This window comes from Schistocerca nitens, chromosome 2 (genome assembly GCF_023898315.1).
Source record: "Schistocerca nitens isolate TAMUIC-IGC-003100 chromosome 2, iqSchNite1.1, whole genome shotgun sequence".
In the NCBI taxonomy this organism is placed as follows: Eukaryota; Metazoa; Arthropoda; class Insecta; order Orthoptera; family Acrididae; genus Schistocerca; species Schistocerca nitens.
In genome coordinates this window covers 993,184,989-993,204,785 of record NC_064615.1, presented here as the reverse complement: position 1 = coordinate 993,204,785, position 19,797 = coordinate 993,184,989, and the positions used below count along the sequence as shown (strand labels likewise).

Below are 19,797 nucleotides of genomic sequence, written 5' to 3'. Positions count from 1 at the left end.
AGCCTCCTCCTTACCCTGCCACCCAGTTTGCTTCTCCTGTCAGGCGCAGTTGCTTGCAGTTCAGCCACAGTAGCCATAACAGTGGTCAAGTGTCCCCATGGGCTTTCTTCTCTGCTGGCCATAGACAATAACATGCATGCATTGAACAGTGGTTAATGGAATATCTAAATGTCACTACAGTAAAAGTCTCGAAATAAAGGAATGCCACCTCATTTTATTCTCTCAATTTCATAATTGGGAAAAACAGTCTTTATAATCAGCAACTTTTTGAGAGTCATTCTATCATCAGTTTCAGCATCAAAGTTCACGGATTCTAATTGTCATTTATCAAAGTTGACAAAATTATATCCACACAATTTTGATGGCAGTACGAGATCATACACAAATGTTTCCTGAGGCTGGTTTAAATTTTAGTTCACCTTTTATAATATTAAATAGTCACTTGTAGTAACAACATGGTATCTGCCTGTGAGAGTCATTCTATCATCAGTTTCAGCATCAAAGTTCACGGATTCTAATTGTCATTTATCAAAGTTGACAAAATTATATCCACACAATTTTGATGGCAGTACGAGATCATACACAAATGTTTCCTGAGGCTGGTTTAAATTTTAGTTCACCTTTGATAATATTAAATAGTCACTTGTAGTAACAACATGGTATCTGCCTGTGAGTTTATTCTAGACTAACAAGTGAGCTATGTGGTTTTGCGTCTGCCCACTTGGGGTGCTCTTGTGATTGGTCGTTTCAGTCCGCCAGTGATTTACAACATTAACTGAAAACTTTGATTAAGCTTGGAACTTCAATTTAGAATGATTGAAATTATAATTAGAATGTTGTCAGTGTGGATAAGATCTTCAGTATCTTTAGAACCGTGTAGGAATAGTAAACAGTAAATATACACTCCTGGAAATTGAAATAAGAACACCGTGAATTCATTGTCCCAGGAAGGGGAAACTTTATTGACACATTCCTGGGGTCAGATACATCACATGATCACACTGACAGAACCACAGGCACATAGACACAGGCAACAGAGCATGCACAATGTCGGCACTAGTACAGTGTATATCCACCTTTCGCAGCAATGCAGGCTGCTATTCTCCCATGGAGACGATCGTAGAGATGCTGGATGTAGTCCTGTGGAACGGCTTGCCATGCCATTTCCACCTGGCGCCTCAGTTGGACCAGCGTTCGTGGTGGACGTGCAGACCGCGTGAGACGACGCTTCATCCAGTCTCAAACATGCTCAATGGGGGACAGATCCGGAGATCTTGCTGGCCAGGGTAGTTGACTTACACCTTCTAGAGCACGTTGGGTGGCACGGGATACATGCGGACGTGCATTGTCCTGTTGGAACAGCAAGTTCCCTTGCCGGTCTAGGAATGGTAGAACGATGGGTTCGATGATGGTTTGGATGTACCGTGCACTATTCAGTGTCCCCTCGACAATCACCAGTGGTGTACGGCCAGTGTAGGAGATCGCTCCCCACACCATGATGCCGGGTGTTGGCCCTGTGTGCCTCGGTCGTATGCAGTCCTGATTGTGGCGCTCACCTGCACGGCGCCAAACACGCATACGACCATCATTGGCACCAAGGCAGAAGCGACTCTCATCGCTGAAGACGACACGTCTCCATTCGTCCCTCCATTCACGCCTGTCGCGACACCACTGGAGGCGGGCTGCACGATGTTGGGGCGTGAGCGGAAGACGGCCTAACGGTGTGCGGGACCGTAGCCCAGCTTCATGGAGACGGTTGCGAATGGTCCTCGCCGATACCCCAGGAGCAACAGTGTCCCTAATTTGCTGGGAAGTGGCGGTGCGGTCCCCTACGGCACTGCGTAGGATCCTACGGTCTTGGCGTGCATCCGTGCGTCGCTGCGGTCCGGTCCCAGGTCGACGGGCACGTGCACCTTCCGCCGACCACTGGCGACAACATCGATGTACTGTGGAGACCTCACGCCCCACGTGTTGAGCAATTCGGCGGTACGTCCACCCGGCCTCCCGCATGCCCACTATACGCCCTCGCTCAAAGTCCGTCAACTGCACATACGGTTCACGTCCACGCTGTCGCGGCATGCTACCAGTGTTAAAGACTGCGATGGAGCTCCGTATGCCACGGCAAACTGGCTGACACTGACGGCGGCGGTGCACAAATGCTGCGCAGCTAGCGCCATTCGACGGCCAACACCGCGGTTCCTGGTGTGTCCGCTGTGCCGTGCGTGTGATCATTGCTTGTACAGCCCTCTCGCAGTGTCCGGAGCAAGTATGGTGGGTCTGACACACCGGTGTCAATGTGTTCTTTTTTCCATTTCCAGGAGTGTAGATAATCAAAGTTACGTACTTGGCACCATACCCAGCAGCTGACTCACTGTTATCCCTCTATATGCTCCAGCACAACACTGCTTCTACTCACACCAATGTTCCCATGCTTCATGATCATCTGTCACTTTGTGGGATGGGTAGGTTTACCTTTCTTGACTGCCTGCTAATGTACAATAACATGAGGCTTCATATATTGTATAATAAAATGAGGTCTCAAATGTGTAAATGTCACATATCCCAAGGCATAAATGCCACTATATAAATTACTTAATAACTTGGACTTTTCTTAACAAGTCAGGTAACATTTCTATTATTTCTAATTACACTTCAGCAGCACCATTACACATAATTACCCTTGAATTAGGAATAGTATTTAAAATAAAGGTAACACTTAATGTGCAAGAGGTAATAACCCACGTATAGCTGACACAAGCATAAACAAAAATATGAATTTTAGCTTTCAGATGGTAAGGAAGAATATATAGGTGTGGCTGTGATGTTTCAAAATTAATAATAAGTTATTCTGATTTCTTCGTTGAGAAACAATTACACCATAATCATATCTTTTTTCCACCACTGTTCATCTGATGCCAAGCATTTGTGATTTTTTATGTTTGTTTCATTTCAAGGAGGTGATAAAGAGAAGTCGCAGACTGGTCGAGAGTGAAGAAGAATTTGTCATAAATGAAGATGAAGGGGAGGAAGAAGAGGAGCAAGAACCTGTAGTCGAACAGGATGACAGTTCTGAATCAGGTAGGTGTTTTAGTCTGAGGAGCAAATTGATAAGTTTACTTGTCTGTGTGCACTATTTTATTTGTTCAGAATATAATAGAGGGAAACATTCCACGCAGGAAAAATGATGTGACTTACCATACGAAAGCGCTGGCAGGTCGATAGACACACAAACAAACACAATCATACACACAAAATTCTAGCTTTCGCAACCAACTGTTGCTTCATCAGGAAAGAGGGAAGGAGAGGGAAAGACGAAAGGATGTGGGTTTTAAGAGAGAGGGTAAGGAGTCATTCCAATCCCGGGAGCGGAAAGACTTACCTTGGGGGAAAAAAGGACAGGTATACACTCGCACACACACCCATATCCAACCACACATACACAGACACAAGCAGACATTTGTAAAGGCTTCCCTCTTTCCTGATGAAGCAACAGTTGGTTGCGAAAGCTAGAATTTTGTGTGTATGATTGTGTTTGTTTGTGTGTCTATCGACCTGCCAGCGCTTTCGTATGGTAAGTCACACCATTTTATTTGTTCATATTGAAATAAAATAAATGTGTTTCTAATATAATTGTATTCACTATTACACTAAAAATGAAGCAGAAACAATAAAGAAAGAGACAGAACCTTGACACAACATTACTCCTTAACACTTGAGGAAACTTATCACATAATGTCGAAATTGTGAAACATCTGATCTCTCTCACTTTTTCAACTTTCTGCACCAAATCATCAGTAATGACTAAAGGTCACCCAGTTCCATCATCATCTTGCACATTTGTACCACCTTTAAAAGCTCTCACCCATTTTGGTAACATCTCATCACTCGTTTCTTGAACTGCACCCGCTTTCACACAGTTAACACTAAGAAAACGAATCACAGTGAGGATTTGAGTGTCAGCTGGATTCTCAGAGGAGGCATTTCAAATACTCCCAGACAAACATAAACACCCCAAATATTGGTGGAAATTGAGTAAAAAAAATTATGTGCAGGCTTTCGGGTAAAAATAAAATTGTAAAGGAAAATGTACTTGTATTATTTTTATTTCAAAATGGTACTTACGATGGGCATTCAGTAAGTAATGCAACACGTTTTTTTTTCCTCGGCCAATTTCAGATGAAAAAATGTGGAATTTGTTGTGGGACATCGTGCTTGAGTCCCTATAGTTTCATGAATTTCAACAGGTGGTGGCACTATATGTAGTCTTTGGAATAGCTTCTGTAAAGGAGGTGCATTCCAAGCAGAGAGATGTCATTGAGTCTCTTTTTGCGGAAAATCAGGCACCACAGATATTCGTATGTACTTGCAGAATGCCTACAGACTCATGGCAACAATGGTGAGCCGTCTCTTATCATTGCAGCAAAAATGTACTGTTCTACCTCATCCACCCTACAACCTGGATGTCACATATTTTGACTTCCATCTGTTTAGCCCAATGAAGGATGCACTCTGCAGAAAGAGTTTGTTAATGATGGGGAGTTACTGATGCAGCAAGAGGTTGGCTCTGACTTGGACCAGTAGAGTGGCACCATGCAGGCCTACAGACCCTCCCACCACTTAAGTCCATTGCATTGAATGGAGATTATGTTGGAAAATAGGTTTTTTTCCAAAAGAATGGGCAGTAATAGGGCGTATTGGAATCTCGAATAAAACCAAAATCCTGTTGCATTACATACTAAACACCCTCATACTTAGAAAACACACCTCGTATCTGTCAGGGTGAAGTAAATGTTGGATGTCTTCCTTAATGTAATTCTACTATGAAAAGGATAGTGGATATTAACCAGAGATGCTGAGTCGCAGACAGGCTCAACAAAAAGACTGCCGAAAAATCAGCTACCGGCCAACAAGACAACACACACACACACAACCACAGTCTGTGACTGCTGAGGTGAGACTGTGAGTAGCATCACATGATAGGAGAAGCAATCAGGTGGTGGGGGTAAAGAGGAGGCTGGGGCAAGGAGGGGGAGAGAGAGCAGGGTAGGGGTAGGCAACTGTAAAATGCTTAGATGGAAGGGATGGGCAGGGGTGGGGGGGGGGGGGGGGTTAGTGCAAAAGGAGAGAAATAAAAAGACTGTGGGTGCTTTGGTGAAATAGAGGTCTGGAATGGGTGCAGGGAAGGAGCTGATGGTAAGGACAATGAGTAATGAAGGTTGAGGCCAGGAGGGTTATCTCTCTCTCTCTCTCTCTCTCTCTCTCTCTCTCTCTCTCTCTCTCACACACACACACACACACACACACACACACACAAACACACACAGGTCGCCGGCCACCTAACTGCATTACTTTTCCAAATAATTGGAATTCTGAGTTACACCTGAGACCTACTGGTGCATTCTTGAGTAGCAATTTCCATTGGGCATAGATCATCCACAGAGCTGAAGACCATTTGTTTCTTATGAGATTTAAATGCTAAGTGATTAGTTAGTATCTTCTTCATGCTGAAGTTACTGTAATTATTATTACTGCGAGGAGATGTATGAAAGGGCTCGAGATATACTTGTTGATTTGCTCAACTGATTTTCGCTGGTGTGAAAAGTATCAAAATGAGCTTCCCACACAGTCAGTTCTCTTATCCACTTTTTCCCCTTTTGCTTTCCATCCAGTTATTGCCTACAGCTGCCTGAAAAATAAACAACTGATCTTAAAGCTCCATTGCTAATTTATACTGTTTCTTTTTTATAAGTGTGTTGTAGAAAATTGTATATTTCAAGAAGGCAGAATAGCTGGTTCACAAGCAAATTTCCAAGTACTGTTGTTTGAAACACTTAAAACTAGAAAATACTATCCCTAGGTTTTTTGAACTTAATTGGTCCTTCATCAGGGAGGAAAGAGGGGATAGTTAGGGAAGGTTGGACTTGAGAGACAAAGTCACTCATGGCCAGAGTTCCTTTCAACTCTATACCCATACAACTTTTCCACATCAAAGTCGGCTGCTAGCAACTGGTACATAGTCTAAGATGACAGAAGCGACGTATCACAATCATTGCAGTAGAGAGAATGGTCGCGGTGGCACACCACTGGACCAGCTGATTTTCTCCACACTCGACAAGTTGAGAACTGCCTGCTGAATGGCTGGGTGCCAGCTTATCTAGCCCAGGGCAGAAGGATATTTCCAGGACTGTTTGCACACACGTGATGGCCAGGAAATACTTCGTTGATTGTTGCTCCCCCTTCCTCTGCTGCTGGTTGATGCGCTCTGGTGGACATTGGCCACACCTATGCATTTGTTGTCAACTGTGGTACTTGCTTGTAAACACTCTCGCGTCAGCCAGACTTCACAGCGGAGTCAGCAACCTACATTGCTGTGTCTGTCTGCGGTGTTGCCACTGCAGTAGGCATCTGTGGTGACTGCAGCACACAGAGCAGGGGATCAAAGGTGTTATGTTAGTAAATAGTGTTCCAGTGCCAGTTCAGAGATGGTAAGAGATACACAGAGAGAAGTTCACATAAATTAAAGAGGAAGGTAAACGGAAATTGGAATAGCAAGAGAAGAGTAATTTATTAAATAATGAACTTCTACCACTTGGAAAAAAGTGGGATGTTACAGGATGTTAAGATCATAAAGGTTTTGAGATTTGAGGATGTAATGGAGAGTAAAGTTCTCTTCTACAAGGGAAACTAGTGCTGGTGAGACAAACTAAATGGCTTATTTGCTGTAGAAAGCTCTTAGCTACTGAGTGTTAGATGTTATCAGGGTGAACAGTCCTTATGTGTCCTTTCATGTGCTCAGCAAATTTAATGGAAATTATTTCTATGTAAAAAGCTGTGCAGTGAACAGATATTACGTGGTAAACAACATGAATGACTGGCTCATGTTTTCCTGCCTGTCGTGCAGGATTTACCAGTGGTGAATCTTAAAGAGTAAGTGGTAGTGGATGGGTGGGAACATGGCCTTTGAGAACAATTGTGTGGATATGTCGATATTAACCTTGAAGTAAGGGGGGATTCCCCTGCCCACTAGTAATCAGTCTTTTGACTGGTTTGATGTGACCTGCCATGAATTCCTCTTGTGTGCCAACCCTTTCATCTCAGAGTAGCACTTTGCAACCTACATCCTCAATTATTTGCAGGATATATCCCAATCTCTGTCTTCCTTTGTAGTTTTTACCCTCTACAGCTCCCTCTAATGGCATGGAAGTTATTCCATGAGGTCTTAATAGATGTACTATCATGCTGTTCTCTTCTGTGTTCATGTTTCCCATATATTCCTTTCCTCCCCTATTCTGCATAGAACCTCCTCAGTCCTTGCTTATCAGTCCACATAATTTTGATCACTCTTCTGTAGCACTACATGTCAAATACTTCTATTCTCTTATGTTCCATTTTTCTCATAGTCCATGTCTTACTACCATACAAAGCTGTGCTCCAAACATACATTCTCAGAAATTCCTTCCTCAAATTAAGGTATATGTCTGATACTAATACACTTCTTTTGGCCAGGAATGCCCTTTTTGCCAGTGCTAGTCTGCTTTGTATGACCTCCTTACTCCATCCGTCATAGGTTATTTTGCTGCCAAGGTAGCAGAGTTCCTTAACTTTATCTACTTCATGAGTGTCAATCCTGATGTTAAGTTCCTCACTGTTCTCATTTCTGCTACTTCTCATTACTTTTGTCTTTCTTCGATTTACTCTCTGTCCCTATTCTGTACTCATTAGAGTGTTTATTTCATTCAATACAAACCGTAATTCTTCTTCACTTTCAGTGACATTAGTAATGTCTTCAGCAAATTTCACCATTGATTTTCTTTTATTTCCATCATTGCTTCTTTGATGTTTTGACTGAACAGTAGAGGTGAAAGACTACACCCCTGTCTTACACCCTTTTTAATCCATACACTTCATTCTGGGTCTTCCACTCCTATTGTTCCCTGTCCGTTATCGTATATAATGTATATTACCCATCTTCCCGTTATTGTATGTAATGTATATTACCCATCTTTCCCTATAGCTTACTGCTGTTTTTCTCAGGATTACACACATCCTCCACCATTTTACATTGTCTAACACTTTCTACAGATCGTCAAATCGTATGAACATGTCTTGATTTTTCTTCAGCCTTGCTTTAATTATCAGCAACCTTTATCTTTTCCTAAAGCCAAACTGATTGTCATCTAACAGATCCTCAATTTTCTGCTCCATTCTGCTGTATATTATTCTTGTCAGGAACTTGGCTGTATGAGCTGTGAACCTGATTGTGCGAAGATTCTCACACTTGTCAGCTCTTGCAACATTGGGAATTGTGTTGATGAGGTTTTTCCAAAAGTCTGATGGTATAGTGCCAGTGTCATACATTCTACACAACGTGAATAATCTTTTTGTTGCCACTTCCTCACTGATGTTAGAAATTACGATGGACTGTTATCTGTTCCTTCTGCCTTATCTGCTTTTAAGACTTGCAAAGCACTTCTAAATTCTGATACTGGAGTAGTGCCTATCTCTTCTCTATCAAATCCTGTTTCTTCTTCTATCACATCATCAGATTAGACGTTGTCGTCGTTGCTCCCCATGCCCAGTAGTACTAACTGTACTCTTTTCACCTATCTGCTGTGTGCTCTTTATTTAACAATGGAATTCCCATTGCATTCTTAATGTTACTGCCCTTGCTTTTAATTTCACCGATGGTTGTTTTGACATTTCAGTCCTTCCAAAAGTGATTTCTTTTTTTGATTTCTGCACGTTTTTCATGTATTCATTTCACCTCAGATTTCCTGCAATTCCTGTTTATTACATTCCTAAGTGACTTGTATTTCTGTATTCCTGAATTTCCCTGAACATTTTTGTACTTCATTCTTTTGTTGATCAGCAATCAGATGGAGTATTTCTTCTGTTACCCAAGGTTTCTTCGCAGTTACCTTCATTGTACTTACGTTTTTTTCTCCAACTTCTCTGATTGCCCTTTTTAGATATGGCCATTCCTCTTCAGCTGAACTGCCCAGTGAGCTATTCATTATAGCAGTCTGTAGCCTCAGAGAACTTCAGGCATATCTCTTCATTCCTTAGTACTTCTGTATCACACTTCTTTGTGCATTGATTCTTCCTGACTAGTCTATTAAAACTTCAGCCCACTCTTCATCATTACTAAACTGTGATGTGAGTCTATATCTGCTCCTGGGTATGTCTTACAATCCAATATCTGATTTCAGAATCTCTGCCTGACCATGATGTAATCTAACTGAAATAGTCCTGTATCTCCCAGCCTTTTCCATGTGTACCTCCTCCTCCTCTTCTGACTCTTGAACAGAGTATTCATTATAACCTCTGAAATTTATAGCTGTACTCAGTTAGTCTTTCTACTCTCTCATTCCTACAACCAAGCCCATATTCACCCTTAACCTTTTCTTTTATTCCTTTCCCTACAGCTGTGCTCCAATCCTCCATGACTATTAGATTTTCATCTCCCTTTGTGCACTGAATTACCCGTTTCTATATCCTCATATATTTTCTCTGTCTCTTCATCTTCTACTTACATTGATGGCACGTATAACTGAACTATTGTTGTTGGTGTTGATTTGCTGTCGATTCTGATTATAATAACAGTCTCACTGAACATTTCACAGTAACTCACTCTCTGTCGTACCTAACGAATTCTACTCCCATTATACCATTTCTGACAAGAAATCCTTGCCTTCTTTCCATTTCACTTCACTGATGTCCACAATATTTAGATTTAGCCTTAGAATTTCCACTTTCAGATTTTCTAGCTTACCTACCACATTCAAACTTTTGGCATTCTATGCCTCAACTTGTAGAATGTTATCGTTTCATTGATTATTCACTCTTTTTCTCATAGTCACCCCCTTCTTGGCAGTGCCCTCCCAGAGATCTGAATGGGAGACTAGTCTAGGATCTTTTTCCAACGGAGAGAGCATCATGATGCTTTTTCAGTTACAGGCGACATATCTTGGGAATAATTATTATGTGTCTTCAATTCAGTGTTTCTGTTGCCTTCTGCACCCCCACGCTGTTGATCATTGCTGATACTTCTGCCTTTTAGGGGCATTTTCCTGTCCCAAGGACAAGAGAGTGCCTTAGACCTTTGTTACTCCTCCTTCCTCTTTGACAAAGCTGTTGGCAGAATGAAGAAGTCTTCAATCACCATTGCTGATGATTTTTATTCAAAATTTAAGAGGTGGTGCAGTTCGAATCCGGGACTGGGAACTTTTTGATTACTAATCAAAGACACTACCCCATACACCACAGGTCTCAGTCTTATGATTTTCAAAAATAATGTAGTTTGTCAAGGATGTTGTGGAGATCAGAAGAGTGGTTGAAGAATGGTGAAAATGATTACCAGATATATCAAATATGTCACAATTGTACAAAACATATCACCATTTTGCCAGCTTTCATTTCTTCCGCACCTCACAACAGTGCTCCGTTTGTGATGTCTTGTGAATGACACATTTTGTAGTTGGAGGCAGAATTTACATACATATTCATTTGACTTACCACAGTAATGGTTACTTTAAATATTCATGGTAATATATTAAGTCCTCTTCTGTTTGACAGATATGTGGAATTTGCTGGTTGCATACAACAATAACCTGACCTTTAATCAGTCCCCAATGAGAAATTATAAAACACAGAATCAGCTACTGTTGCAGACACTATAGTATGATTGAAATAACTGAAGACTTTTAGCACTTCAGCAGGGAGCAAGTAGAGGGTAATATTGACACCAGCACATGCTGAGTATGACACACTGAAGCCACTGATACTACTGTTTACTGGATGGAACAGGATGAACTAGTCTGACTGAACTGGTGATGGTGCAGAAGGGGAAACTGGCTCACAATTGGAATTACTGCAGCAATGGTGTTACCTCTTCTCCTGCAAGCTAAAACAAGCTGTATTTTATCACTACAACTTGTAGCTGCATTCAGTACCTTATGATACATATCACATTTTACCTAATTCAAGTTCTATATTGTGTTGTTTGTGGTCTCAGTAATTAAGCTTTGTGTTTTTATTTCAGAAAAAGATGAAGAAAAGGATAAAGTGGATGAACAAGATGATGAATCAAAGGGATCACCTGCTCCAGACACAAACAAATCAAATGTGGTTAAGAAGAAAAAGCAGGTGATCAGAGATGACACTGATGATAGTGAAGGCGATGGTAGTGACGATGAAATGCAACAACTAGAGGAAGAAATGGAGCGATTAGTCGAGGATGACAAAAATCATGTTGAATCTGTTTTGGAAAGCAGTGTTCCTACTGAACCAGAAGTATGCCCAGACAACCCAAGTGAAAGGTTGAAGGAATCACTAAAGCTAGTAGAAATCTTGGAGGATTCAACTACTGAAGCCCCTTCTACTGAAACACCAGCAGATGTCATACCAGAAGCTCTGCCTATTGCTGTAGTGCCCACACCCAGCCAAGAAACAAAGAGGAAATATGTGAGGAAGAAACCACTTCCAGAGAAGAAGGAAAGGAAGAAACCAGTTCGTAAAAACCAAAAAGAGCCTGAAATGGGCGCAGGAACATTTTCAGAACAGCAGCGACGACTATCTGCCCAAGAAGATCAACAGTCATTCTGCCAACTGTCAGATGAGAGCAGCCCTCCCCCTCCTCCTGGAGCTGGCGTACAGGCTCTCAGAGGTATGCTTGAAGTACCACCACTTAGAGGAATGATGGGCATGCAGCAGTCATTCAAAAATTACATGGAACCACAGCAAGGTGTAACACCACCATCACCACAAGCACCAACAATAGGACAATTACCAGGTTCAGTCCCAACACAGATGCAGAAACAGCAGCCAGAACAGCAGCAGCAGCAGCAACAACAACAACAACAGCAGCAGCAGCAGCAGCAGCAACAACAGCAGCAGCAGCAACGACCACAGCAGCAGCAGCAGCAGCAACAACAACAACATTCTCATCAGCAAATTCAGCAGCTTTCCCATACACTCCATCCCCAGTTGCAGCAGCCACCACCACAGCAGACACAACTTCAGCAACAGCAATTACAACAGACACCACCTAAACAGCTACAGCAGCAGCAGGTGCAACCACCACAGCCACAGCAACAAAAGACACAACTGCCACAGCAGCAACTACAACAGTCTCCTCAGCCGCTGCCATCTCAGCAGCCACATTCTCAAAACCAACAAAAGCAATCTCAGCAACAGCAGCAGCCACTACAGAAACAGCAGCAACCTTCTTTACAGCCACAGCAACATCAACAACTCCAAAATCGCCAGCAGGTGCCACCCATACCATTACTGCAGCAAACCCAGCCACCTCAACCACAATTGCAGCAGCAACCTATCTTACATCAAGGTCAACCACCCGCCATGCAGAGACTTGAGGCAATGCATGTTAAAAGCATACACAATCCTCCAAACGTGGTCGGAATGCAGATAGATAGAGCTAATGATCCTCCTCCTGTCTCAGGTGAGCAGAATATTATAAGAATGAGTGGTGAAGTGCAGTCACCACCAAAACGAAAAGGCAGAGGTCGAGGAAAGGCAACATTGGCTGCAGCGACTGAAACTGCAATTGGTGTGGGTGATCAGACACGATATCCCCCACAATCCCACCAGCAGCAGCCACAGCAGCAGCAGCAGCAGCAGCAGCAGCAGCAACAACAGCCACAACAGCAGCAGCAGCAACAACAACAGCAACAGCAACAACAACAACAACAACAACAACAGCCGCAGCAGCAGCAGTCGTCACCACAGCCCCAACACTACCCTACACATGCAACTCCTGTCAATAACAATGCTACAGGCAGTGTAATAACACGGATGCTACAAGCACAACCAGTGTCTCAGCATTCTCCACAGAGCTTTACTGCAGCAGCAGCAGCAATGGGACATAAATATTTTGGATCAAATCCTGACCAAAGATATGCACCTGTTTCGCCTGGGAAACCTGGAAGGATACCATCTCCATATAGGTAAGGGAATGATTAGTTTACTAATATATTTTAGAGGATAGATTACAACACTTCACTTTTTAATATATGTACTGCCCCCTTCCCTCCTTCTCTCTCTCTCTCTCTCTCTCTCTCTCTCTCTCTCTGTGTGTGTGTGTGAGTGTGTGTGTGTGTGTGTGTGTGTGTGTGTGTGTGAATATCAACAAGCAGCTGTTGGATACAATAAGGCATTGGGGTATGATGGATGTTTTATTGAGTTTTATGCAACAGGAGAGATTGCCATTTGTAGCTTCTGCTATTTATTCTGTACTTTTGAAATAGCGGGCTGCCCATTATAGAGGCTGCAAACATGGGCAACTTAAAAAGGTCCAATAAAATTGATTTCTTGATTGTGGAATGTAATCTCTCATTGTAGAATACGAGACCATGGGAAACTTGTGCATTGATGAATGCACACATCAAGGACAACTCCAGGGACGATTTTGTTTCTGAATGGTGATAAATGGCTGAAAAGAAATGATTCAAGTGAACATTTTGAGTGGCTTAAATTGTTAGTAGTGAGTTACTGTTCACAGAAAACTCTTGGGTAGCCAAAATTGTGTTCTAAAAGCCAGGTAGTGGCAGTTCACCTTAAGCCTAGAAAAAGCAGTGCCAGAATACATTGAAAAATCCGGTAACTTTTTGAGTGCGTCATTATTGAACTCATTGATAGAACTGCATATTTTTTGATTGTTCAGTTACCAGAGGACTTCAGCATGCTTCTGCTAACCAAAGAATCACAAACAGTTGCTATATGTACACATGTGGTATGTAACTGGGGGTGGGGAGGGGCTGTCATATATTAATCTGCTTTCAAATTTATCCTGACTTCCCTGGAGGAGTTAATGGTTGATTCATTAATCGTACATATGTCGCAGAAATCATAAACATAACATTAAAAATGTCTATTAATGAAATAACAGTTATATGAGTAGTTGAAACAATCCACATAACTGCATAAAATTTGGAAGTAAATGTTTCTTTATTTATCAAACCAGTCTCAGGACTGAAGACCACAACAACAACATTCATCATTGTGGATTGCAAGTATATCAGTCTTTCTGGGAGATGATAAAGAAACTCACACCATAACCTATCAGTTTCACACTGATATTGAATTGTCAAGTTGCTCTTGCAAGTTTTCTATTGATTTATGTCCCCTTCACTTGTAGTTCATCACTGTCAGTTACATACACTGATGTGCCAAAGAAACTGATATAGGCATGCGTATTCAAATACAGAGATATGTAAACAGGCAGAATACCGTGCTGTGGTTGGCAATGCCTGAATAAGACAACAAGAGTCTGGCGCAGTTGTTAGACCAGTTACTGCTGCAACAATGGCAGGTTATCAAGATTTAAATGAGTTTGAACGTGGTGTTGGCGCACGAACGTTGGTACACAGCATCTCCTAGGTAGTGATGAAGTGGGGATTTTCCCATAAGACCATTTCATGAGTGTCTGTGAATGTCTGGAATCCGGTAAAACATCAAATCTCTGACAACGCTGCGGCCTGAAAAAGATCCTGCAAGAATGGGACCAATGATGACTGAAAAGAATCATTCAACATGACAGAAGTGCAACCCTTCTGCGAATTGATGCAGATTTCAACGCTGGGCCGTCAACAAATGTCAGCGTGCGAACCATTCAACGAAACATCATGGAGCAAAAGGCCCGCTCATGTGCCCTTGATGACTGCTTGACAGAAAACTTTACACCTCGCCCACCAACACTGACATTGGACTGTTGGGGACGGGAAACATGTTGCCTGGTTGGACGAGTCCGTTTCAAATTGTATCAAACTGATTGGTGTGTATGGGTATGGAGACAACCTCATGAATCCATGGACCCTACTTGTCAGCAGGAGACTGTTCAAGCTGGTTGGGCTATGTAATGGTGTGGTGCATGTGCAGGTGGAGTGTTACGGGACCTGTGATGGTCTAAATATGACTCTGTCAGGCGACACGTACATAAGCATCCTGTCTGATCACCTGCATCCATTCATGTCCGTTGTGCATTCTGACGGACTTGGACAATTCCAGCAGGACAATACACCCCATACATCCAGAATTGCTACAGAGTGACTCCAGGAATGCTCTTCTGAGTTTAAACATTTCCACTGGCCACCAAACTCCCCAGACATGAGCATTATTGAGCATGTCAGGGATGCGCTGCAACATGCTGATCAGAAGAGATCTCCACCCCCCACCCCTACCCTTATGAATTTATGGACAGCCCTGCACGATTCATGGTGTCAATGCTCCAGCACTACTTCAGACATTAGTCGAGTCCATGCCACATTGTGTTGCAGCACTTCTGCTTGCTCGTGGGAGCCCTACATGATATGAGGCAGGTGTACCAGTTTCTTTGGCTCATCAGTGTATGATTTATTTACATTTGTGTACCTTAAATGTGTTCTTTTAGAGATTTAACTGTTGCTTTTAAAGTTTTCCATTAAACTTTTGCATTTTTTGTAATAAACAACAGGCAGCCACCAGGTCCACCATCTGCTAGCAGCCCTGGTATGATGCAGCAACACTACACCTCAAGACCTGGACTCATCAGACCACCTCCAGCAAATGCTGCACCCATCAGCCAACCGATGCGGTCAAGAGTCCCAGCTACACAGCCAACATCATTGTATCATGGGTCACATCACCCACTTGATCCTTCTCCTTCAGGCGGTGGCCCCATTTCAGTGGCCCCAGGACCAAGTGTTGTGCAACGGCCAGCGGACGGCAGCCAGCAGCCGGCACCCACTATGGCTGTGCCTGTCGCTACAGGCAGTCCTCTCGGAGGAAAGCCGACTGCTGGAGCTGTTCCTGTATCTCTAAGTACTCCGTCTCCACAGCCTCCCCCACCTTACACCAGGCCTCGTTTCCCATCAGATGTTCCTCAGGCGGCTCCAGGTGCCCCGCCAGCTGCACGACATTCGTTTTCACCTGCAGCTCACATGCATGCACAACCGTCTCCTCCTCCTCCTCCGCAGCATCAGCAATCCCCACATCATTCGCTTCAACAGGGAAGAGTTCCCAGCAATTACCCGCCATATCATGCTCCCCCGCCTCCTCCTCCCCCTCCGAGCTATCATTACGGAAACTACCCACCACATCCGTCAGTAACAGTTGCTGATGAAGGCCTCCAACATTCACCATATCAGCCACCTGCTTATACAGACCAGTATGTGAATCCTGCTGTAGAGCCACCTCATATACAGCAGTTACCAGATCACAGCACAAGTGAATCAAGGCCATATGAAGAGGACAGTGGAGGGGAGTTTGGCGGCCTTGTCTCGTACTTCTCCAGTCAGCGGGAAGATGACTTGGATGCGTAGCAACCTTTGTATCTGATGACTCATATTATTTATTTTTATTGGCAGCTAAGATATATTTGTTTGTTTGTTTGTGTGTGTGTGTGTGTGTGTGTGTGTGTGTGTGTGTGTGTGTGTGTGTGTGCGCGCGCAAGCGTGCGCGTGTGTGTGTTTGCATGTGCACATGCATGTGCAAAAGTATGCAGGGATGTGTGTGCATGCCACACAGACTTGTCTTTACTTGTTCTCCCACTCACATATTCCTGAGTGGTTGATGCATGATGAATTTGCAGAACAAACTATTAAGTATTAAGGTTGTGTGGTACTATAACTGTTTTGAAAGTTTGTGCAATTGATAATTTACTGGAATGTATGCACACCAGTGACCCAAGTTGTGATTTTTTTGTCTGAAAACTGTAAATATGTGTATATATAAAATCGCTGTATATTTACTATGTATACATATGAACTCAGAAACATTTACATGTACTCAGATATGGCTATACATATTTCATTGTGATTCTATTTAAACAGGTGTCACAGAATTTTAATGTTAAATGTTGTAGTATGTGTGGATGGAGTGATTTCCAGAGTGAAGAGAAGTTTTATATGAATTGTTTATATAGTACCGTTATTAGGTACAACATTTTCATATTTTAGTGTGTCTATACTTTTATTTTAATTTTATGTGACATTTATATTCCTCAACTATTGGAGAGCATCGTGAAGGAATGAATGTGGCTGATCTGTTATAAGCAGTCTGTAGTTTAGTAATCTGCATTTATCACAATTTAATTATCACAGACCTTTCATTAACTTTCAGTCTGAATTTATTATACACAGCTGATGTGCTGATACAGTTTTTGTAATTGTGATTAAAAGTGCTGTCCTATACACCAAAAACAAGCAAAAAGTGTGTTGAGTTTTGTTTCAGGAAAGCAGCAATGACACGTTTCTTTCCTTTAAACCAAAGACCTCTATTATGTTACATCACTGGCAGTATTTTCAAAGTGACTTCATAGCAAAATTGAGAATATATAATAAATAACTGCATTGGTCTTATAAATTTCATTTTACTTCAAAAATAAAAGCTAAATTCATTAAAAATATGTATATTTTTGTGCTGGTGTTATAAAATTTTTGTGACTTTGAATCATTTTGGACCTCATGGGGGGGGGGATAGTTAATTATAAAATGAAATGTGACAAATGCAGTTCAAGTTGGTGTAAAAAATAAGAAAACATGGCAGTATTAGGACATTTTAAGCTGTTATTGAAATGTGCTGATGATATGCAATCAACTAAAATATTAAGAATTTAAATATATGTTCATCACATTTTTTGTGTCATGTTTCTGATTAATTTCTCAACACACAGTAACATATGTAGAATTTGTAAAGAACTGTGAACATAGTTTATGACTGTTTGTGAATAAATTTGCATCTAGTGTATACATTTAAAGATTATCTTGTGTAGTACTTTTTCCTTTCTTTGGTTTCATAGTATTGCAGAATTCCTGACAAAGAAAAATATGACTAGATTTCACATTACACCAGACACTCAGGCTCTTTGCTTTGCACAGATGCTTCAGAAAACAGCTTACAACGTCAAGAGGATAAAGCTTGTTGATGATGTCTGATCCCATACCATACTTTAGTATTATAAAAGTATTATGGTGTATGTAATACTTTACACAATTTAATGCATTTAGATTTTAGTTTATTACTTGGTCTTTTGAGAGTAAGTTGCCAGTATTTTTGCTTACTATTTTTTACTGTGAAATAACTACATTCATAGGCACATACAGCATCACACATGGCATAAACAGTATTCTCTGTAAAATATTTGACTGACACTGTCAAATGGAATTACATGGTACCTAAACTTTTTTTTATTATATTGGCAAATATCTGCAATATTCAACAGGGCGTCAGAAAGGTGACAAAGATATTAAGATTTGTTTGCCACTAGCCGTAAAATTTTAGTGCCAGACAGAGAGCAGATGACTGAAAACACACTTGTAGGATAAAGAAGTACTTGTTATTTACTTCAATAAAATTTAGCACTCAGTGTAAACTACCAAAGTATAGTGGCATTGGATGAGAAGTACAATAAGGTTTTGAAATCAAGAAAAGTGGACAGGTATGTGCACTCCTTTTTACATTGAGTTAGTGTAATATGTACTCAGTTCAATTACTTTCCTTTTTACATTGAGTTAGTGTAATATGTACTCAGTTCAATTACTTTGATGAACATCAGATGCTTCTGTAGTGTAGTCTTGATTCAAATTGGGTAATGTAAAACAATCAATCATTAGCTAATGCTTCTCGTGGGATTCTTCTCTTTCCAGTATTTTTTCATCCTTTTGCTCTGTTGTTTTCTCTTGTTTCCTGTGGGCAGTTGATTGGGTTTTTGTACTGCAAGGAATGTAGGAGATTATTAATTGTTATTGAGAAAGACTATGTTAACAGTGCAAACTTTGTGCTTAAATTTAAAAAGACCATAAAATATCATGTAATTTCTTGGTGTGATCATGAAAACAAAGTGGATAAAGTAGATGGCTGATTGGCACATAATACTGTCATGTTATAACTATCATTTTCAGAGGGATGCCCAAATGAGGTGGTGCAATGGTAAGACACTAGACTCATATTTGATGCAGTTTGCCATTAAATGCTCACATGGCAGGCAGCAGTAATTAAGTTGCCTAAAACTCATTTCTGTCTTCACAGACTGCTGTGACTTGACAATTCGGTTCCTATTACCTTATATAATACAATACGTTTTGGTTTTCTTAAAGAAAATTTTGAAATTAATTCACATCTTAGAGCTTCTGAAACTTTATGCAATACAAATACAGGGTGTACATGAAGTCCGAAACACTTTCAATTATTTATTGCACAAGAACTAAACATTATAAAGATGTCATACATATTGTATTTTGAAGAGAAACTCTGAAAGTTTTTTTTACAAACATTCGATATGCGAACCATGAGTGTCCCAGCAGACGTCAATACAGTAATTGAATTCTTGCCATACCCGTCCCAGCATGGCATCGTCGACTGTGGCAGTCGCTTCCTGTGTTCTCTCTCGGAGCTCTGCTACATCAAATGGTAGAGGCGGTACATACACCAGATCTTTAATGTGTTCCCACTGAAAAAAAATCGAATGGAGTGAGATCTGGTGTTTTTGTCAAACTCCAACACACAGAAAACTCGCTCTGCACCTGAACTCACCATGTTTGCGACTAGCGCTGACTATCGGCAAATTACCAAACTATGCTGTGGCAGTATACATGAAAAGAAACTTTCAGGGTTTCTCTTCAAAATGACATATGTATGACATCTGTACACTGTTTGGTTCTTGTGCAATAAATAATTGAAAGTGTTCCTAGACTTAATGCACACCCTGTACACTTGACAAGTAATGAAAAATTTAAAGCTCTTCCATCTTTGAGTTGTCTCGTATTTTTGTAGCAGCGTATTGGGGAGGGTTGCATCACAATC

General features: G+C 41.5%; 1 protein-coding gene across 1 annotated transcript in view; it reads left to right on the top strand.

Moving 5' to 3' along the window:
- Nucleotides 1–17,698, top strand: part of LOC126235493 (uncharacterized) — a 177,559-nt gene extending 159,861 nt beyond the window's left edge. The window contains exons 17-19 of the mRNA XM_049944212.1: nt 2,955–3,078; nt 11,042–12,965; nt 15,470–17,698. Of these exons, the coding sequence (XP_049800169.1) occupies nt 2,955–3,078; nt 11,042–12,965; nt 15,470–16,316 (2,895 nt within the window). The 3' untranslated portion in view covers nt 16,317–17,698. The remainder of the gene's footprint in view (nt 1–2,954; nt 3,079–11,041; nt 12,966–15,469) is intronic.
- Nucleotides 17,699–19,797: the final 2,099 nt, after the last annotated feature.